General features: G+C 32.1%; 1 protein-coding gene across 1 annotated transcript in view; it reads left to right on the top strand.

Annotated features, from left to right (window-relative positions):
• The window catches only part of HDX (highly divergent homeobox), a gene marked incomplete at its 3' end in the record, with an annotated part of 110,320 nt that overhangs the window by 39,017 nt on the left and 46,826 nt on the right, over positions 1-24,477 (top strand). The window contains exons 4-5 of the mRNA XM_081277951.1: positions 1,979-2,032; positions 23,679-23,825. Of these exons, the coding sequence (XP_081134077.1) occupies positions 1,979-2,032; positions 23,679-23,825 (201 nt within the window). The remainder of the gene's footprint in view (positions 1-1,978; positions 2,033-23,678; positions 23,826-24,477) is intronic.

Here is a 24,477-nt window from a genome sequence, read left to right as displayed (position 1 = left end):
TTCAAATGTCTATATATACCACAATTTCTTTATCCATTCATCTGCTGAAGGACACCAAGTTTGGTTATATAATTTAGCTATTTTGAATTGATCTGCTATAAACATTGTTGTGGCTGCATCATTGCAGTATGCTGATTTTAAATACCTAAGAGTGGTTGCACCAATCTTTAGTCCCAGCAGCAATTTGTGGGTGTATGATTTACCTTTCTCATTGAAGCTAACAATCAATTGATTTTGCAAACCCAATTATATATTGATGGAAAATTAAGAATGTATACATTTTAAAGATTTTTTTTCGGAAGAAATCTTTTTATACCTTCAGTAAAATATTGAAAAAAATAACTCATTAATACTTTGTCCATATCCTCTACCATTTAGTTGTCATTTTACTGCCATGGTATTTTATATATTTTACATATCCGTAAAAGTATCTGGAGTTATGAATTTTTGTAGCCTATGCCTTGCATATTGGTATCTTTGTAGCTCAAAATAAAGTGGCAGGTATGGTGGCCAGGAACTTTGAAAATTTACCTGAAGTTAGAATAATTGAGGTTATTTCTTAACTTTTACATGAACTATTTGATCATTATGCATTCTCAGGAGATATATTATTATATAAACCATCACTGTATACAACTTACCAAAACATTAAATGTTTGATTGAATATACATTACCAACACCACTTCCTATCAAGGCTGTTTTGACTTGTCAGTATCTCAGAGAGAAACAAGTGTATGGTAGGGGAAATAGGGCAAGCAATGAATATGGAGTATTATTTAATCCTTGTGTATCCCATGAAAAAATGTGATTAAGTTCTAGTTATCATTAACCAAAGTTCCAGGACCACCTTAGTCTTTGTAAACACTCCCCAGAATTCACTCTGATCTATTCCCTTGCATATCTGTACTGAGATAATTTATTTATGGTCATTTGTCTTAGTATACTTTACTTTAAAAAGAATAATCATACTATTAGATAGGATTTTATAGAAGCATCGTTTCAATTTCAGGTGTGATACGTAGACTAGAGATTATTGAAATTATTATATCCTTGGCTACTATAATAATTTTTTCTATTTTTAAAGGTAAAATGTTTCAACATTTATGGGATTATTAGACAGTATTTGATCAATAGCACTTGTATGCAGTGCTAGAAATATGTGCTTGAGGTTTGCAACATTGCAAAATTTCACTACCAATGCTAAACACTGGAATGTACTTAAAAAAGAACATATTTTATGGAACACGATTTTTTTTTTCTAGAGAGGTTTCATGTACACATGATAATGCCTAAAGGTTCACATTTTCTGTTTTTTTTTTGCAGTTATACATTGTTTACTCAAAGTCAATTTTTTATTAACACTTAAATTTCACCATTTAATAACAAAGTGGGGAGGACATCGTGAATAGACTAATGAAATCACAGTTTGGAGAAAAATGTTTCATCCATTCCTATTATAGGCCTAAGATTTAATAAGGCACACATAGTAATGATTATATTATTGCTGATTTTGGAAAGTAAACACATGTAATATGTTTAAAGGGTTTATAGTATACACCTTTCATTATGAACTCATCTATTGCTTGATGATGATGCCTATTTAAAATGTTATTGAAAATTTTTCACTTATTTCATAGGGCATTGCTTTTCATTTTAATTATATCTTCAATAGATTTCCAAACACCCAACATGGCACCAGCAATTCTAGAGCCACCCCCACCCCGGTGCCCCCCCCCCCACACACACACACAGTGTCCTAGAAACCTTCCTGAAATTGCAGGAAAACTTTACACCACTTCTAAATTTTTTCCACAAATTAATCCATTTAAATACTTAGGGATGAAAAAAATGCACATTTGCATATGCTCTGAATGTGAATGTATCTTGAAATAACGTATAATTTTTTTTTCATTCTGATCAACATTATATGTAGTGTCAATGTATACTATACTGAGATTTGATTTGTTGTTTTCACAGATTTCAGGAAACCTTACTGTGCCTTGGATTACAGGGTGTTCTAGAAAAAGAGCAGTAAGTAATCTTTTATTTAAAGCAACAAATGTTTTTATCTCCTGTTAATAGGTATACCATTGAGAAAATTGTCATGATTTTTGTAAAGCTGGCAAAATTTAACCTTTATTTAACCTCAATGAACACATTTTGATTTCAGAATATTTATATATACTACAAAGAAAATCTTAAATATAGTAATCAACACTCTGAAATCAGTGGGTAGTTTTTTTGAATAATCAGTGGGTAGTTTTTTCCTGCTTTAAAATGTTCAAAGTAATTAATAAAATATTATATTTTGCTTACATTTAATTAGCCTGGTTAATTTTATAATTCAATTGAAGTATTATTGATATAAAATATGTTGATTGGTATTAAATTATTTACTATTTTAATGCAATTGAGTATTTACAAGTATCTTACAAATAAGGTTTTTATTTTTTCCTCTGGCTTTTTTGCTGAAACTTATGATTTTTTTAAGGTTAATATAAGGTTAGTAAAATGGTGTTTTACCAAAGAACCTAATTCAGATGATCTGCATAGGACCCATTAATATGCCCTGGGAAGAAGATGACTGGTTAGGAATTCCAGGAATTGAAACCATAAGGTGTTTTGCCCTCCTTCACACATTTAATAGTAGATGGCTATCCAAACTAAGCAACTCATTACCTGTAAACAGGCAACAGAAAAAAAAAATGGATAGTCACATTATTCCCCCACGTGGAACATGTGTCCACATGAGAGACTTGTAACATTGGCAAGGGAGATAAATTCAAAGTCCCCAGTGATATTAAACAGCCAAGGAAAGGGCTTTCCTTCCCAAGGCTTGAACCTCTCCTCCCTCTCTTGGAAATACTAGGCAGCAATGAAAAGGAAGATATTGCAACAAAGAGCAGACAGGTCTGCAGAGCCTCTTTGTCCTACTAAGCTACATAATTCTTCCCTTCACCTAAAAAATTAAGTAGCTGCTCAGGACTAGAAAGAGGGGTCAAGCTAAAACAAACATCCATTCCTAGAAGTGCTCTATTCATCCCTGAAGAATGGTGAATCCATTTTCCCACCTAAAGACAATGATCTGTTGATTGGTGCTAACAGGAGGAATCTCCTCACAAGTACTTGGGTTGGATAAGGTCTTCCTGTCCACTTAAGTGGCACTAGAAAGGATCAGTAAAAACCCTGGTGACATAGATAAATCAGTAAAAACTCCATATAAAAATAAAACCACAGAGGTTCTGAAAATTTTATCACTGGAATCATAATCTATAAAATTAGCCCTTGACTGCTTGCTTAAGTAAAAAGATTAAATAAGACTGAAAGTCTCCTAAATTACCGACAAATGTTAAGGAAACAGTTGAAAATCACCCATCATAAAAAGAAACAGGAAAATCACAGCTTGAATGATAAATGACAATCAACTGATAAAACACTAAGGTAAGTCATATTATGGAATTACCTGACAGATAGTTTAGAACATCAATTTTAAAAATGCTTCCTCATAAAATTATAAATATTCTTGAAGCCAATGGAAAAAAAATAGAAAACCTCAGTAAAGCAGTAGAAGTTGTCAAAGTATTATACAACTGGAAAATGCAACTAAAATTGAAAACTTCCTAGATGGTTCAATATTAGAGTGGAAATGAAAGAGAACAGAATCAGTGAACTTGATAATAGATTACTAGAACTAAAATACAAAGAAGAACAGAATGTTTACAATCTGTTTTGACTGAAAAATAATGGACTGATTTTTAAAAAATATTTTTAGTTTTAGATGAACACAATACCTTTATTTTATTTTATTTTATTATTATGATTTTTAATTTCTTTGTGTGGTGCTGGGAATCAAACCCAGTGTCTTCACATGCTAGGTAAGCACTTTACCACTGAGCCACAACCCAATCCTGGGCTGTATTTTATTGTATGTTAATGATATCTCAATGAAGCTTTAAAAAACTACTCAATTTAGATATTGTAAAACCTGGATAAAACTTATAAAATTTAAATATAATTACAGTATGTGTGAAGAAAACTTAACTTTCAAAATGACATTTATAAAATGCACATTGGATTTTAAAGGCAATATGATAAATAGGAATATGTATAATATCTCAAAAAGTTTTATAGTTGTGGTAAGAACATTTAACACAAAATACACTGTCTTAAAAATTAAACACAATACAATGTTGTTAATTATAGGAATATTGTTGTATAGCACATTTTTGGAACAGGCTAATTTTTCAGTTTATTGATTTTTACTTAAATGAAGTATATATAAAGTTGTGTTGTGATTTTTATAAACAATCATAGTGAAATGGTTACTATACCCAAGAAAATTAGCATATCCATCTTCATACATATTTACCAACGCTTGTTTTCTTTTTATAATTCTTTGTGCCTAGTTCATTGTTTCTTTTTTATGATAAGTGCAACTCCAATCTAATATTTTAGTAAATATCCAATATATAATACCTTTTTTTGTAATTGTCCATACTGATGGGATAATATGTGTCATTTCAATACATATACACAATGTATAAGCATGTCCACAATGTGTAAAATTCAGATCATAGTAATTGGCATATCTGTCACTTTAGACACATATCAGGGTTTGTGTGTGTGTGTGTGTGTGTGTGTGTGTGTGTGTGTGTGTTGGGAATATGCAACATTTCTTATATTAGCAATTGCCAAATATTCAATTTATTTTTGTCAAACGTAGTTTATTCAGAGTTTATTTATTTTGTATGATGTGAGGTAGGAGTCCTGCTTCGTTCTTTTGCTTGTGGTTATCTAATTGTTCCAGGATTCCCCAATGGTTGGACTTACATAATTGTCAGAACTCAATTGACTGCAGAGGTCTGATTTATTATTGGACTCTTAATTCTGTTTAATTGATCTATTTAACTTTGTGTCAATACTGCAATGTGTTGAATACTTCACCTTTCCAGTAAATTTTTAAATAGAATTATGAGTTCTTCAATATTATTTTTCTCCTTTAATTTTATTTTGACAATTCATAGATGACTACAATACTGTATATATTTTGGGTCCTGCTCATCAACTTCTGCAAAAATTATAGTTGAGATATTGAGAAGAATTTCATTGAATCTGTATATTGCTTTGGGAAAAGATTGACATCTTAATAATATCAAGTCCTCCAATCTATGAATATGGGATGTCTTATTCAGGTCTTTATTTACTATTAACAGTGCATTTTTTAAAAAGAATTAAAAACTAAAGGATGAATGTTTTCTCTGATAAACAAATGTTGATAAATAATGGGGAGATAGGGAAAAATGAAGGAACTTTGGTTTGTGCAGAGGGGAGTGAAGGAAAGGGAGGGCGTGTGGGAATGGAAAGGACAGTGCAATGAAATGGACATTATTATTCTAAATACATGTATGATTACAATCCCCATGTTACTGCACCATATACAGCTAGAGGAAGGAAAAGTTGTGCTCTATTTATCTATAATGTGTCAAAATGCATTTTTACTTCATGTATGACTAATTAGAACACATTAAAAAATATTTTTTGTCTTGAACCTCTTTGGTTAAATTTATTCTTATATATTTATCCTTTTTGATGCTATTATAAATAGAATCATTTTCTTAATTTCCTCTTTTGCTTGTTCATTGCTAGCATATATAATAAATTTAGGGGCTGGGGATGTGGCTCAAGTGGTAGCACGCTCGCCTGGCATGCGTGCGGCCTGGGTTCAATCCTCAGCACCACATACCAACAAAGATGTTGTGTCTGCCGAGAACTAAAAAAATAAATAAATATTAAAAACTCTCTCTCTCTCTCTCTCTCTCTCTCTCTCTTTGAAAAATAAAATAAAATAAATTTAGTGCATTGATCATCTATTTTTCAAATAGACTAAATGTGTTCATTAAGTCTAAGAGGTTCTTTTGTGTATTCTTTGCAATTACCTCTACATAGGATCATGTCACCCACCAATAAATATTATTTTTCCCAATTTGGATGCTTTTTTAGTTCTTTTTAATTTTTTTTCCTTTTTCTTCCTAATTATACTGATTTTTACTTTTAGAACAATGTTGAGTAGAAGTGATGAAAACAGGGGACCATGGTCTTGTTCTTGATCTTGAAATATTTTTCAATATTTCATCATTGAGTATACTATTAGCAGAGGATTTTCATAAATTCCTTTAATGAAATTTAAGTTCCTTCTGTTGCGAACTCTGGAGTAATTTTAGCAAAGTGTGTAGAATATTGTTGCATGCTTTTCGAGCACCAGTTGACATGGTCACGTGAGATTTTTCCCTCCTTAAATTCCATTAATGTGGTTTGTTATATGATTGAAGTTTTTTGTGATGAACCACCCTGACATTTCTTGGATAAATCCCAGTTAATTATACGGTATAATCCTTTACTATGCTACTGAATTCCATTTTTATTTGTTTGAGGAATTTTATGTCTATATTCATGGAGTTGTTTGTATAGTTTTCTTGTGATTTTTTTTTTTTTATCTAGCTTGATGTCAGGATGTTTGTATCTAGCTTGGCTTCAAAGAATGAGTTAGAAATGTGACTTTCTATTCAATGTTTTATAAGAGCTTGAGTATTGATATTAATTCTTTTTAAAGTAAGTGTTTGGTAGAATTCACCATTGAAGCCTTATGGTAGTTATGGGGGACTGGTTGTTTTCTTGTTTTGTTAAGAGGTGTTGATTATAGATTTGATTTCATCTTTACCTGTCATTGATTTCTTAATCCAATGTTGGTATGTTGTGTGTTTCTCAAAATTTATCCATTTCTTCAAGGCTCTTTAAATGATAGAATATAATTATTCACAGTAGTCCCTTATGATACTTGTATTCAATTCTGGAGTACAAGTGCGTGGTACCAACATTAGCTCAGTTCTGGTGAGGACCTCATAGCAGGTAGCAACACAATGGAAAAGGCAAGTGCAAGAGAAAGAAATCACTGGGTGAGACAAGAAACCATAGATAAGTGGCATACATATTTTTAATGCAAGCAAAATAGGCTACAGTTTGGGCAATTAAATGACATGAGTTATCTTAACACTGTCAGTTTAAAGCTATGAATATTTAAAACATATGGTCAAAGTAATTATATTTTTTCTCTTTCACCTGATATTTTTATGGTAGAGGCAGTAATAGCAGGATAATTTCCTTCCACATAAATATTTTATTCCAGAAAACTCCTTATATTGGGCTGGGGCTGTAGCTCTGTGGTAGAGTGCTTGCCTAGCACATGGGAGGCACTGGGATCGATCCTCAGCACCACATAAAAATAAATAAATAAAATAAAGGTGCTCTGTCCATCTACAACTAAAAATATATATTTTAAAAAATTGCTTGTTTTACACCTGCTATCAAATAAATTTCAAATCTTTAAGACCATATTTGTTTTATATTCATTGTAGAAGTTTTCATATTCACTGATAATAACACAGGGATAAAATTTTTGAGTTTGGTTACATTTTACAAGAGCAAAGCTTATTTTTAGATCTTTGCTGTACTTTAGTAAGATTAAAACGTGAGAACACAAAAGGACCTTCCAATGCAATGAGATTAAAGGAAAGAAGAATTTAACAGGCCAATGACTATTGTGGTTCATATTTTTATTAAAGAATACTTGGTTACATGCAGGTTTTAGTGGAGGCAAACACAAGTTTGTAAACAGTACTGTTAAATACTTATGAACCACATACTTTGTATACACATAGCAGTGTTCATTGACTGGGTGAGAAAAGATCCTATGTATTGGAAGTTTTGCTACCAATTTCTTTCCACATTTAAGGTTATGCAAAAAGTTATTTTCATTAAATACATTTTAAAATTTCATATTTTACATGAATATGCATAATTTGATGACTATTCATGATTCCAAAAATGTACTTAATATTTAAAAATGTAACACTTTCTGCTGTTGGATTAAAGATTGTGAGAACCATGTTAAGTCACATAAATTTTACTTAGTGCTCAACTACTTAAATTGTTACTGATTACCTCCTTTTAAAATTTTTTTTGGTGTATACTAATTATACAGATTAGTGTGTTTCATTGTAACATTTTTACATGACATAACATAAATTTGATTAATTTAATCCCCATTACATCTCCTGTTTCTCCCTCCTTCCTCTCCCTGATCTCATTCCTCTACCCACTATATCTCCCTTCTATTTTCATAAGAATAACTTTTTTTACTCTCTAGCTTCCACATATGAGAGATAACTTACAACATTTTATCTCTTTTTTCCTATAAGTTTATGACCTCCCTTCTATTTTAGGTCCCAACCCTTGTTGTATTGCTGTATCTATACACTCCAAGCCATCCACATGCTTATTCTATTGCACCAATAAGATAATTCTTTCAAATTACATTTTGGTGTGAGTCTCCTATTTTTATTTACTTTAACTAATCTCTTGTTTTAAAGAGAGAGAGAGAATTTTTAGTATTTATTTTCCAGTTTTCATTGGACACAACATCTTTATTTTATCTTTATGTGGTGCTGAGGATCAAACCCAGCGTCCTGCGCATGCCAGGAGACCGTGTTAACCCTTGACCATATCCCCAGCCCCTAGGTGGCACATTGCAGGAGCTAGTTACAGATTCCCCTTAAGCTCAAGAATTGTGCTGCAGGGTAACAGACCCCTATATTTAAGTTACGCAACAAACAAGGTTCTTGAAAGAACACATAGAAGCAAGCAGTACCAAATATGAACCTGAGATGCCATAACTGAGGGGTCTCTAAAAGAGCTAATGAAAGCTATGTCTGTGTTCTTATAAATGGTGAAATGATATTGACAAGGCAGGAATTCAGACACTTTCCACAACTAGCTATAATCCAAGTGACATATGTGCTCCACAGGGGCTATGTCTCAAATGTAAATAGTAAAAATGTAAATCACAAACCTGGTGTGAATGTGCAATGTATAATTTCTAAAAGATTTTAAAAAGTAGGCAGGATGAAATGCCCTTAACAGAGAAGCTGGCAAAATTCCAAACATGGCCAACTACAATTCCTCTTTCTAGAAGAGTAGGATATTCCCTCAAGTATCTGTGATTCTCCTTGTAAATTAGGCTCCCCCTAATAGCACCTTGTACTGTTTTTCTTGTTTTGGATACAGGTGGGTGTGTTGGAGGAGGTAAGTGTCAGAGGACACTAATGTTTATTTATTCCCGTGATTATGAGCCTGATTGATTTTGCATCAGTTTTCTCATTTACTCATTTTAGCAATCCTATGTGAGAGACAATATCCATTTTAAAATAAAGAAACTAAGCCTCAGACATTAATGAACTTGCCTACAATTAGGAAGATTCTAATCTAAATCGGGACTTTCTGGATTTTCACCATTTTGCACTGAGGAGAAAAAATTAAAGAATATATACTGTTTCTGGCTTTTAATTTTTGTTGTTGGAGAATAGAAGTTTTGTATGTATGTTAAATGATGGACTTCACATTTACAAGTTTGCTCTTGTACACAGAAGATAACCAGTAATTCCTCTATTTTTATTGAGGCTACCACCTGCTAAGTTCAGAGAGAAAAATATTATTCAATTCTATCCAAAAAAATGTGTCCATTTCTCTAGGGAGTTCCTTAAATAGTGTACTTATCTGAATTCAATGTGTTTAAGCTTAGCTCTGATAATAGGGGGGTTTTGCTTCACTTCTGCTTGTCAGTGGAAAGAAGTTTTCTATTTGTATTACACTCCCCTGGCAGAAAACTGTGACTGAAACTGCTTGTCAGACAAATAAAATGTTAGCTGAGCTCTGCCAGTAGAAGCTCTAGAGATCACTGTTTGTCTTTTAAGAAAAGTTAAATGAAAAATAACAGGTAGGGACCAGAGTTGTAATTCAGTGTTAGAGCTGTTGCCTAACATGTACAAGGCCCTGCATTCAATCTTGAGCACTGAAGGGATAAAAAGGACAGCTAGTTCTCACATATGGTGCCTTTGGAAGGAAGTTGGGTCAGGGATTTGTATGACACTACAGACGGTTTCAAAGTTATGGTGGTTCAATATACTATATTTTTATGCTTTTTATTTATAAAATAAATACACATTAAATATAAAATGTACTTGTGAATTTGACTTTTATATTCTCACAGAATAGCAGTATGTGGCAGAATACACTTTCATCATGCTGGGCAACAGCAGCAAACTACAGTATGCAGTCAGCCATGCAATTGTGAGGGTAAACAACAAATACTCTACAGTGTACCATGTTGCTAAGCTATGACACTTAGTAGGTTAGGTGTATTAAATTTATTTTTACTTCTAGTATTTTTAATTTATGATTTGTTTATTGGTGTGTAACCTCATAGTAAGTCAAGGAGCATCTATACTCCAGAGACTAAAAATTCAGACACACCATACCCAGAGTAAACAATGTTGTAAACTGAGGGAAGTTCCAAGAATAAATTACAAGTGGCCTTAGGATCATTAAACAATTTGGGTTAGTAATAGTTCTCTACAAAAACAGAAACAGCAGGATTAATGGAGACAGAAAATTGGCTCACACGTTTGTAGAGGCAGACGAGTACCAAGATCTGTACTTCTTTAAGCTGGAAGTAACTCCGTGAGACCCGTGTTTAAAAAAAATCTAAAAATGTACTGGGGATGTGGTTCAGTGGGTAAATGTCCCTGGATTAAGTCACCTGTTCAAAAAAAATTAAAAATCTTCTGTGCAACAAAGGAAACAAGAGCATGAAGAGAGAGCTTACAGAATGGAAAAAAATGTTATTGGATACTCTTCTGACAGAGGATTAATATCCAGGATATATAAAGAATTTAAAAAATTAATACCAAAGAAAAACCCAATCAATAGACAAATGAACTTAACAGAAATTCCTCAAAAGAAATACAGATAACCAACAAATATATGAAAAAATGTGCAATGTCTTTAGTAATCAGGGTAAAGCAAATCAAAATTACACTGAGATTACATCTCCCTTCATCTAGAATGACAATCATTAAGAATTCAAATATAGTAAATGCTATTGAGGATGCAGGAAAAAAGGAACACTAATAAACTGTTGATGGAGTTGTAAATTAGTACAACCACTAAGATAATCAATATGGGAGTTCCTCAAAAGACTAGGAATGGAATCACCATATAGATCCACCTATGTCATTGCTTGGTATTTACCCAAAAGAACTAAAATCAGTGTACTATAGTGATACATGTATGTCCATATTTATAGCAGCCCAATTCACAATAGCCAAATTGTGGAAATAACCTAAGTGTCCATTGGCAGATGAATGGATAAACAAAACTGTGACATATATGAATAGATAAAAAAAAATGTGTGTGTGTATATACATTGTGTATATGGATTTTTTATTTTTATTTGTTCCAGTTAGTTATACATGACAGCAGAACGAATTTTGATTCATTTTACACAAATGGAGCACAACTTTCATTTCTCTGGTTATACAAAATATAAAGTCGCGTCATTTGTGCAATCACACATGTACCTAGGGTAATGATGTCCATCTTTCTTACTCCTATCCTCCCCACTCCCCTCACTACTCTCTGCCCAGTTCAAAGTTTCTCCATTCTTCCCTTGCCTTTCCCACCCCATTATGGATCAGCACCCACATATCAGAGATTGGATTATTTCACTTAGCACAATATTTTTCAATTCCATCCATTTACCTGTAAATGTCATAGTTGTATTCTCTTTTAATGCTGAGTAATATTCCATTGTGTATATATACCACAGCTTCTTTATCCATTAGTCTATTGAAGGGCATCAGGGTTGGTTCCACAGTTTAGCCATTGTGAATTGAGCTGCTATAAACATTGACATGGCTGTATCACTGTAGTATGCTGAGTGGGATAACTGAGTCAAATGGTGGTTCCATTCCAAGTTTTCTAAGGAATCTCCAGACTGCTTTCCAAAGTGGTAGCACCAGTTTTCAGTTCCACCAACAATGTATTAGTATACCTTTCCCCCCACATGCTTGCTAATGCTTATTGTTGCTTATATTCTTGATAACTGCTATTGTGACTGGAGTGAGATGAAAACTTAGGGTAGTTTTGATTTACAATTCTATAATTGCTAGAGATGTTGATCATTTTTTCATGTTTGTTGATAAATTGTATATTATCTTCTTCTGAGAAATGTCTGTTCAGTTCCTTAGGCCATTTATTGATTGGGTTCTTTTTCTTTCTTCTTTTTTTTGGGGGGGGTGTTAAGTTTTTTAAGTTCTTTGTATATCCTGGAGATTAGTGCTCTATCTGAGGCACCTGTAGCAAAGATTTTCTCCAATTCTGTAGGCTCTATCTTAACATTCTTGATTGTTTCCTTTGCTGAGAAAGAGCATTTTAGTTTGACTCCACCCCATTTATGATTCTTGGTTTTATTTCTTGCACTTTAGGAGTCTTGTTAAGAAAGTCAGGACCTAATCCGACATGGTAAAGATTTGGGCCTGTTTTTTCTTCTGTTAAGCCCAGGGTCTCTGGTTTAATTCATAAGTCCTTGATCTACTTTGAGTTGAGTTTTGAGTATGGTGAGAGATAGGGGTTTAGTTTCATTTAGTTGCATATGGATTTCCTGTTTTTTCAGCACCATTTGTTGAAGTGGCTATCTTTTCTCCAAAGAATGTTTTGGTGCCCTTATGTAGTATGAGATAACTGCATTTATGTGGGTTTGTCTCTGTGTCTTCTATTCTGTACCATTGGTCTACCTATTTTGGTGCCAATACCATGCTGTTTTTGTTACTGTAGCTCTGTAGTATAGGTCTGGTATTGTGATACCTCCTGCTTGACTCTTGTTGCTAAGGATTGCTTTGGCTATTCTGGGTCTCTTATTTTTTTCAAATGAATTTCATGATTGCTTTTTCTATTTCTATGAGAAATGTTATTGGTATTTTCATTGTAATTGCATTAAATCTGTATAGTGCTATCCAAGAACATAGGAGATCTTTCCATCTTCTAAGGTCTTCTTCAATGTCTTCCTTTAGTGTTCTGTAATTTTCATAGTAGAGGTCTTTCACCTCTTTTGTTACATTGACTTCCAAGTATTTTATTTTTTGGGGGGGGTGGTTACTGTGAATCGGGTAGTTTTCCTAATTTCTCTTTCAGAGGTTTCATCACTGAAATTCATGTGATTTATGGGTGTTGATTTTATATCCTGCTACTTTGCTGAATTCATTTATTAATTCTAGAAGTTTTCTGGTGGAATTTTTGGATCCTCTAAATTCAGAATCATGTCATTGTCAAGTAGTAATAGTATGAGTTCTTCTTTTCCTATTTGTATCCCTTTAATTTCTTTTGTCTGTTTACTATGGCTAGAGTTTCAAGGACTATGTTGAATAGAAGTGGTGAAAGAGGGCATCCCTTTCATGTTCCATTTTTAGAGGGAATGCTTACAATTTTTTCTCCATTTAAAATGGAGAAAATAGATAGCTTTTACAATAGAGTTTTATTATACCATCAAGAATAATATAATTTTCATTTGCAGGAAAATGGACGGGACTAGAGAAATCATGCTAAGTGAAATTGGGCATACTCATAAATTCCAAAGGTTATAGGTTTTATCTTTTATGTGGAAATTAGAAAATAGCGAATTCATGAAAATAGAAGAGAGATCAGTGGAGTGGAGGAAGGGGTAAAAAGGAGGAGAAAAAGGGAGATACAGGGGAAGGAAATGGACAAAATTATGAACTGTGCATGTATGATCATATCACAATGGATCCAATATTGTGTATAATTGTAACAACAATTTTAAAAGAACAAGTGATTCATGGCATATGTGTGTATGTGTGTGTGTGTGTGTATATATATATATATATATATATATATATTGTTCTCTATATTAATGTACACAATATAATGTACTATATATATTACACTATATATGTGTGTGTGTATATATATGTATATATATATAAATTTGAAAAAAAATTTAGTCAGATTAGATTTTTCTCCCAGAAAAATCCATGAAAGAGGATTTTTATGAGATCTTGATATTCAGTGTCTTATAGATAAGAAGATATTTTCACTGGAAACAGGGTTGGTATAAATAGAGAGGAATGATAAATCTCTAGCATAATGTTTTGAAAATTCATATGTATAATATAAATTTTGAATACATTGCTAAAAGAAAAATGTACTAGACCTGATTTTAAAATATCAAATAACATTTGTTTTGTACAGTTGGTTTTACTGAGGCATAGAAACTTTAAAAATAAAAAAGAAAGAAAACTATTATTTTTGACTATTATTATTGTATTTTTGGTACACATTAATCTTATTTATTGTTATATTTCTGCATCTGCATTCATTGTTGATTGATCATGTCTATCTATCCCTTTTTCACCTTCCCAACTTCCCATCAAACTTTCCATTCCCTAGTATACTCTCTTCTACATTCAGAGCCACAATTTTTAGTTGCCCACATATGAGAACATAATACTTATCTTTCTATGTCACGTTCATTTCACCCAACATGATGTCTTACATTTCTGTCCATTTTGTTTCAGAAGACAGGATTTCATTCTTCTTTATGGATGAATAATACACCATTGTGTATATATACCGTTTTTTCTATATCCACTCATCTGTTGATGGGCACCTAGTTTGATTCCACAAATTAGCTATTGTGAATAGGATCACAATAAACATGAGAATGCTGATATATTTTTTTCATTCTGATTTTATTTCCTTTGGAATTATACTTAGGAGTAGTATAGCTGAATGATATGGTAGTTTTATTTTTTGATGTTCTTCCATATTGCCTTCCAAAGTTGTATAATTTTTATATTAACACCAATGGTGAATAAGGGTTCTCTTTTCTATACATCCTTGACAGCATTTGTTATTTTTAACTTTTTCATAGCACCCATTAATATTGGAGTGAAATTTTAACTCATTGTAGTTTTGATTTGCATTTTCATGGTGGCTAATGATATTGAGCATATGTTCATGTATTTAGTGTATTCCTTCTTTTGAGAAATGTCTCTTTAGATGATTTGCCCATTTTTCATTGGATTACTTGTTTTATGACATGAAGCTACTTGAGTGCTGTATGAATTGTGGATATTAATCCTCCATCATGTGAGTAGTAATATATTCATCCATTCTGTAGGTTGTCTCCTCATTCTGTTGTTTGTTTCCTTTGCTGTGCCAAAGCTTTTTAATTTGATGTACTCTCATTTGTCAACACTTGCTTTTGTTACCTTGGCTATTGGAATTTAATCCAGAAAATTATTGCCTTTATCATTATCTTGAAGGGTTTCACCTATGTTTTCCTCTAGTCATTTCAGAGATTGAGGACTTACATTAAGGTTTTTAATCCATTTGAGTTGATTTTTATACAGAGTGAGAAATAGTGTTCGAGTTTCCCATCTTCTGCATGGGCATGCATATCCAATTTTCCCAGACCCTTTGTTAAAGAAACTGTCTTTTCTCCAATGTTTTTTTTTTTTTGCATGTTTGTTGAGAATCAGTTGACTGTAGATGTATGGTTTATTTATAGATTCTCTATTTTGTTCCATTGGCTTATGTATCTATTTTTATGCCAATATGCTGTTTTCGTTGGTAAGGCTCTGTAGCATGTCTTAAAATCAGGAATTCTCATACCTCCATCCTTATTTGTTTTGCTCAGGATTGCTTTGGCTATTCTGGTTCTTTCATGTTTATATATGAATTTTGGTACTTTTTGTAGTTATGCAAAAAATGTTTTTGGTTATTTTGACAGAAATTTCATCGAATATGTAGATCACTTTGGGTAACATGAATATTTTAACAATATTAATTCTTCTGATCCATAAACATGAGAGACCTCTCCATCTTCTATACTTGTTTGTTCAGGGACTTTATTATGAAGATATGTCAAATTTGTCAAATGATTTTTTGCATCTATGAAGGTGATCAAGTGATTTTTGTCACTTATTCATTATATTTGATGTATTTTGTTTATTGACTGTGTGTGGAGAAGCATCTTGCATCTCTGGAATGAAATTGTGGTATGATCTTTCCAATATACTGTTGAATTTGATTTTCTCATATGTTATTTAGGATTTTCACATCTGTTCATCAGTTTATAGTTTCCGTGTGTGTGTGTGTGTGTGTGTGTGTGTGTGTGTCCTTGTACAATTTGGGTAACTGTGTAATGATGTCCTCATAGAGTGTTTTGGATGGGTTCCTTCCCTTTCTATTTTGTGGAATAATTTGAAAAGCATTGTTTGCTTTAAAAGTTTGGTAAATTTCAGTACTGGAACCATCTCATCCTTGATCTTTACTTGTAAGCCTTTTTATTGCTATTTCAATAACTTATTTTCTTAACAATCAGTTCTAATTTTTTGTGTCTTTTTGGTTCAATTTTCATAGGTCATATGTGCCCATAAATTGGTACATTTCTTCTGAATTTCCTAGTGTGTTAGCATATTTTTTTTCAAAATAATCACTAATGATCCTTTAAGTTTCTGTGGTGTTAATTGTAATGTTTCTTTTTTTATATTTATTTTATTTTTTATGTGGTGCTGAGGATCAAACCCAGGGCCTTGCACATGCTAGGTGAGCACTCTACCACTGAGCCACAACCACAGCCCCGTAATGTTTCCTTTTGAGATCTAATTCTCTCTCTCTCTCTCTCTCTCTCTCTCTCTCTCTCTCTCTCTCTCTCTTAATTTAGCTAAAGGTTTATCAATTTTTAAAAAATCTTTTTAAAGAAAAACTCTGTTTCTTTTAGTTAAGCTTTAATCTTATTTTTTAAAAAATATAGTTTTAGATGGACAGTATTTATTTATTTATATTTGGTACTGGGGATCTAACCCAGTGCCTCACACATGCTAGGCAAGTGCTCCACCACTAAGCTATAGCTACAGACCTGCTTTAATCTTTATTGTTTCTTTTCTTCTAGTAATTTTGAGTATGGTACATTTTCACTTTTCTGAGATCTTGGGATGCATCATTAGGTATGTATTTAAGATCTATTTTTTAATATTTAATATTATTTTAGTTGTAGGTGGGCACAGTATCTTTATTTTATTCTTATGTGGTGCTAAGGATCGAACCCAGGGCTTCACACATGCTAGGCAAGCGCTCTACCGCTGAGCCACAATCCCAGCCCAAGATCTATTTTTTTTTAATGTAGGCTCTCACTGATATTAATTTTCCTCTTAGTACTGCTTTCGTTTTATACAGCAAATTTTGTATGTTACTTTCCATTTTCATTTGTTTCAAGTAATTTTTAATTTCCTTTATAATTTCCTCAATTACCATCATGCATGCAAGTATGTTGTTCAATATTCATGTGTTTGTATAATTTCTAAACTTCTTCATGTTGTTGATTTCTAGTTTTAGTCCATTGTGATCAGGAAAGATATAGGATATGATTTAAAATTTTAAAATCCATTAAAATTTGTTTTGTTCACTAATGCATAGTCTATTCTGATGAAAAGAATATTTGTTCTACAGCTGTTGGATGAAACAGGATGTAAATGTTAAGTCCATCTGATCTGCAATGTAATTTAACTTTGTTTTTTCTTTGTTAATTTTCACCTGACTGATCTACCTGTTGGTGAGAGTGTGGTATTGAAATCCCCCACTGTTATGTACCAAAGCCTGTATCTCTCTTTAAGTGTAATAGTATTTGTTTTATTAGATTGGGAGCTCCAATAGAAGGTACATATAAATTTACAATTGCTATATATTCTTGAGTAAGTGATCCTTTGATCATTATATAGTGACTTTCCTGGTCTCTTCTTATAGTTTTCATACTGGTGTCTATTTGTTATATGAATAGCTATTCCTGCTTGGTTTTAGATTCTTTTTACTTGAAATATTGTTTTCTATCCTTTCACTCTCAGTCTGTGTGTATCCTTACCAATGATTTGAGTTTCTTGCAGGCAGTATAATTGCTGGCTCTGGTTTTTTAGTACATGCAGCCAGTCTGTGTCTTTTAATTGGAGAATTAAGACCATTTGTACTTAGAGTTATTAATGGTAGTTATGAATTATGCATATCATTTTGTTGAATTTATTCTTATTATTTGAATATTCAACTTACTCAACTTCATCTTTTGATGGTTTACTATACCATTACTGCTTTACATTTCTCATTTTTATATCTCTGGATCTAATGGGATTTATACTTTCACATGCTATCATGGTGGTAGTTCTCTTTCTTCCACTTCAGAATGCTGGACTCTCTTAAGCATGTTTAGTAAGACTAGTCTGGTAATCATGAATTTATTCAATTTTTGCTTATCTTGGAAGCTATATATTTTTCATTTGATTCTGAAATATAATCTTTCTATATGTAGTAATCTTGGTTGAAGTTATTTTCTTTCAGGACTTGCAATATATCCTTTCATATCCTCTTGGACTAGAGTGTTTCTGCTGGGAAGTCCATTATTAATCTAATGGATTACCTTTAATTGTGTCTTGGCAATTTTCTTATGCAGATTTAAAAATTTTTGTTGTTAATTTCTTACAAGCCCCTCCTCATTGTGTTACTGCAGTTAATGTACAGTATTCAAACAACCCTCTTTATCATGGGCACTAAGTGCAATGTCTGCTCATCTCTGAGTAACAGGACTCAGGACTGTGCTATACCACAAAATGATTTAAACAATCCAATTACATCTTCCTGTGGGAATCAAGGATGACACACAAAACCTGCCTCCCTCAACCCCTGCTTGTTCATGCCATTTCCGAGTGCAACCTCATGTGGTCTCATGTAGCATACAGTATTCTACAGCAGTAAGAATATGTAAGTAATATAATTCAGTTGATCTATGACCTGTGTTGGGATATAAGTTTATATATTAATTTTCACCTGACTGGTCTATCTGTTGGTGAGAGTGTGATATTGAAATCCCCCACTGCTATTGTACCAAAGCCTGTAGCTTATGGCCATCCTCATAACTCTAAAACAGTACTCCCTTCCTCACTAATATGAAAAAAAGTTAGTCATCAAAACACACTAGTAGAAATTACACATCATAATTATTGAAAATATAAAATAAGATATATGTTCATGGATATCTGTCTCAGCATTATTTTTTAATACAAATAACATAAAATAACAAAATGCCCAGTAAAAATAACTATATTGTATAGTATATATAGGATACAGTACAACATTTTAGCTAAAAAACAAACAAAAAACTACCCTTTACTTTTACTTTGTGAGATGTACACAAAATAAAAAACAACTACCACATGAACCAGAAATTCCAGTTCTATGTATATATGCAAAAGTTTTGAAGGTAGGATCTCTAAGAGTCATCTACCCTCCCGTAATCATTGCAGCATTATTCCTGGTAACCAAAATATGAAACAACTTAAATGTCCACTGAAAGAAGAATGAATAAAGAAAATATGGCATGGGGTGAATATATATATATATATATATATATATATATATATATATATATATATTCATTATCAAAAATGGAAATCCTGTCATTAGTGACAACCTTGGTGAACCTGGAGGACATTATACTCAGTGAAATTAAGCCAGTCACAAAATGATGAATACTGCATTATTCTTATTTTTTATTTTTAGTTGTAGATGGACACAATACCTTTACTTTTTCTGTTTATTTATTGATTTCAAATACTGCATTATTTAACTTACATAAATTATCTTTTTAAATAGTCAATTATATAGAAGCAGAGACTGGGAAAGCGGTTTCTAGCAGAAGCAGCAGGGAGATGGGAATAGTTAGCATATATTCATTGTATATGAAGTTTAAATTTCATAGAATGAATAAGTGCTAGAGACATTCCAGACAAAACTGTGCCTATAATAATTAGTAGTATATTGTACACTTAAATTTTTATAGAGAAGTTTCGTCTCATGTTAAACACACACACACACACACACAAAGATTAAGGTATATCTATCTACATTGATATAGAAAGTTTTCATGGCACAATATTGAGTGGAAAAATTTGTAATATCAATCCATGTGTTGTGGTTTTTATAAGAATATGTGTGCATTTTTATCCTGAAATGCTACTGAAGAAATTACTAATGGTGGCTGTTTTTGGTGTCAAGATTGTGGGTTTACAAGTAAGGAAGGGAGCAAGATTATAGCACATTTCATAATTTCCTGATTATCTGACTCTGTTTTGTTACAAGGGTTAAAGGTGTAGCTCACTATATAGCTTGTGCAAGGCCCTAGGATTGATCTCCAGCACTGGAAAATAAATAAGTAAATAAATAAATACATGTAAAACACATGATCCTTGCTGATTAAGGAGTTTATAATCTAGTGGAGAGATGAATAAAATTTTACAAGATAAGTTTGACATCTCAACAGCATGAACTATCATCAAAACTGAGGTTCTGGATAGGGAATGGTAGTGAATGAATAAAAACTAATGAGGGAAGCTGAATGAAGTATTACTTGAATTAGAAAACTTACCTCAACATTATAAAGACTATATATCATATCAAATGGAGAAAAACTGAAAGCCTTTCTTTTAAAATCAGAAATTAAGACAAGGATGTCCACTCTCACCACTTCTGTTCAATATATTTCTTGAAACTGTATCCAGAGCAATCAAGCAAGAGAAGAAAATTAAAGGGATACAAATAGGAAAAGAAGAAGTCAAATTATCTGTTTCCTGATGACATGATCCTATATTTAGAAGATACAAAAAATCCACCAGCAGTCTTCTAGAGTGATAAATGAATTCAGTAAAGTAGCTTGATATAATATTAACGTTCATAATTCAGTATCTTTCCTGTATTTCAACAGTGATTCTGCTAATAAAAAATCAAGAAAATCATCCCATTCACAATAACATCAAAGAAGATACATGGGAATTAATCTCACCAAGGAGGTGAAATATCTCTACAATGAAAATTACAGAACACTGAAGAAGAAATTAAAGAAAATCTTAGAACATGGCACAACCTCCCATGTTCTTAGATAGGGAGAATTAATATTGCCAAAGTGGCTCTACTACCAAAAGCAATATACAGATTCAATGCAAGACCCATCAAAATATTTGTTGTCATTCAAAAGAACTTCATATAAAAGATACAAATATATAGCTCAGTTTCACATTTAGCTAAGATATATACTTAGAAAACTCTGCACCCCGTATCAGACTTTTGTCACTTAATGTTATTTTTAAAAGAAAAGCAAAGGACCTAATTAATTCCCAGAAGTATCATTGAGGTTTGTGAAATGGCCAGAAGATTTCTGTTGTATGTCAATATGAGGTGAGCAAAGCCACCAAAATTATCTGGTTACTTGTGCCAAGCCTCAGCTTTCACCTAGATTTCCTGGGTTATTAGAATTCTACTCTTTTCTCAAAATATACAAAATAATTGCCTGTCTTTACCTGAACCACAGCTAACTCTTCAGGATGCTAATAAAATAAAGGTGCTTGAGATTCCAACAGAAAGATAAAACTGACTTTAACTTTAGTCTTACATAGAGAAAACATCACTTTCTCCTTTAAATGTCCATTTTTCCCCTTTTCTAAATGGGTATTCAGTTTTAATTCTAATTGATTCTTATTACCTTATTTATTTTCTTAGTTAAAATATGCTCTTAGGGAGCTTTAAAAATAAACGCTCTTCCCCAATAAGCTTCTACTTAATAGGCATTGTCATAAAAGGTCGCCTTTAGCATTGCTAATGCTAAGACCCCAGCACATTTCTAGCAAATCAAATCAGGTTTTATTTAGTTCAATTTAAGGGATGAATCAGCTTTGCATGTCCTCTAAATGAATTACAAATTAATTGGCTGAGTGTGTTCAGTGTTCTGTTCATTATTCCTTCCATTCTGACAGTAATGCAGCTTAACCTGCAGTGGAGATTTTGGTGCAATGGAAAATTATGGGAATATTTATGTTGGCTGTTTTGATGAATTATTTGGAACTTCCTAGAATTTTATATTGTTTATGTTTTTTCTAAGTTTTGAGAATTTAAGCTACACAATATTGTGCAGTTGATGTAGGATGAGCTCTTAATATGATCGTCAGGCTGTTAAAAAATAAATAAAACAATGTAGGGCTATTCCTCTTGAAGATAAAAAGCTGGGATGACATGCTTTGATTCATTTATTGGGAACTTGTAATTTAGTATTTGGAAATATAATACATGTTACTCAGGGTTTTTTTTTCAAGTAAGGAGAAAAGATATACCTAATGATCAAATATATTAATAGATACATCACTCTTGTTACTAAGCTGAGAATTCATATATTACTTTTCCTCCTTGTGGCTAAAATTAATTTAAAACATACTTGTTCCCAATTGTTTAGTATTACATCATTTTTAGCTATTGTAATTTTTAAAGTCATGAATTATTGTTTTATATATCATTTTCCACTGTTACTCAAATATGATTTAGGAAGGATTCCATTTTAGATTTCATTTAGAAAGGAAATGTTAAAAGCCTTCTATGTCTAGGAAGTGTGTGATATCTTGCCTCTCTTTTGGACCAGACAGTATCTTCTTAGACAGAAGGCAGCAACAGAAACTCACACCTCATGCCATGGTTTTCAACATTTGTATTAAACTCACATTTACAGTCAATCTCTCTCTCTCTCTCTCTCTCTCTCTCTCTCTCTCTCTCTCTCTCACACACACACACACACACACACACACACACACACACAGTCTCTTTTCTCTCACCACAATATACAGATACACAGACAAATACACAGATACACATAGCTTCAATTAAAGTCCATTTTTGGATTTTTCCACCACCCATTGAGATAATTGGAGAATTCATAGGGATAAAGTCTGTAGAAAAAAATCAGAGCTATTTATGTTTCTAACTCTGTCATGGACTCTGTATGCCCTTATTGAATGAGTCCTTTGACCTTTATTTCCTGAAACCTTATCAGCAAAATGGAGGTCATTATCCTATCATGGTTCTAATTTACTTCCTATGGTTGCCTCTAGGATTCATTGAATTAAAACAATGTAAAGCCCTTAGTTCATAGAATAAAAAAAAAAATTGAGAACAAAAAGGTTAGGTTTATTGTGAAAAATTTTGAAGCCATAAATATGTTTGCTTTCTTAGAGCTATATTATCCTCTTAAATTTCAATTACTTACCTTTAAAATTAATTACAATATAACTAGAAGGTTTGTATGGCAAATCTAGATTAATTTACCAAAAGGCACTGATGTAATCATATCTTTGGTTTTTATCTGTGTGTAGTATTTGAATGTGAATGTGTTTTATACAAAAAATGAAGAAATATATATTAAATGTTAGCAAGTATTATTTACAAATTCGGGGTGACATATATTCTTATTTATCTACATTTTTGACAATGAATAAGTATTATTTGTGTAATTTTAATTACTCAAAACCAACATTTTAAAAATTTCTGATAAAAATCCAACTCTTGGCTAGGATTGTGGATCAATGGTAGAGCATCCACCTAGCACATGTGAGGCCCTGGGTTCGATATTCAGCACCACATAAAAATAAATTAAAAAAATAAAGATATTGTTTCCAAATACAACTAAAAATAAATATTTTTTAAAAATCCAACTCTTCATCCTAGCACATCAGAAATAAAATAAATGAAAATACTCATTTTCAAAATAAGGAAACAGAGAATTATGAAATGAATTTACCTACTAGTTTACATTTAAAGTAACAGTATAGCTCACCCTGATGACCCTTTCTATAGCACTGCTTTCTTTGTTTATTCTAATTTTTTAATAAAAAAATGTATTGTTTAGCTACAGGACCGTACTCAGTTCAGTGATCGAGACTTAGCCACCCTGAAGAAATACTGGGACAATGGTATGACCAGCCTGGGCTCTGTTTGCAGAGAGAAGATTGAAGCTGTTGCAACTGAATTAAATGTTGATTGTGAAATAGTTCGGGTAAGGCATTTTCAATAATTGTCATGCTATAGTTGATGAGTGGTGTAAATGAAAGCTTTAAAACACCACACAAAGTGCTAAAAACAATGCTATAAATAAAATGAAAGGATAACCCACAGAATGATAGATTTTTTAAATTATGCATTTAATATTAAACATATCCAAATATGTAAATAAATCTTACAACTCAGTTATGAAATGGCAAATACGGCAGTTAAAGATAAACAAAGGATCTGTGAAAACATTTATCCAAGGAAGTATGCAAATGGCCAATAAAGACATGAACAAATGTTTAACATTAGTCCATAATGAGATAACCACTCAACACATACCATTATACTACAATAAAGAAGACAGACAATAACAAGTTTTGGTCAAGATTTAGAGAAACTGGAACCCTTATACACTGCTTGGCATAATGTAAAATCTTTTAGCCACTTTGGAAAATTGTCTTCAAAAATTTAACATAGAGGTATCTTAGTTCTCAACAATTCTATTTCTTTTTTTTTTATTGGTTGGTCACAACATTACAAAGCTCTTGACATATCATATTTCATACATTAGATTCAAGTGGATTATGAACTCCCAATTTTTACCCCAAATGCAGATTGCAGAATCACATCGGTTACACATCCACAATTTTACATAATGC

This window comes from Spermophilus citellus (assembly GCF_964194105.1).
Source record: "Spermophilus citellus genome assembly, chromosome: X".
NCBI lineage: Eukaryota > Metazoa > Chordata > Mammalia > Rodentia > Sciuridae > Spermophilus > Spermophilus citellus.
This window is presented reverse-complemented; position numbering and strand designations above follow the sequence as displayed.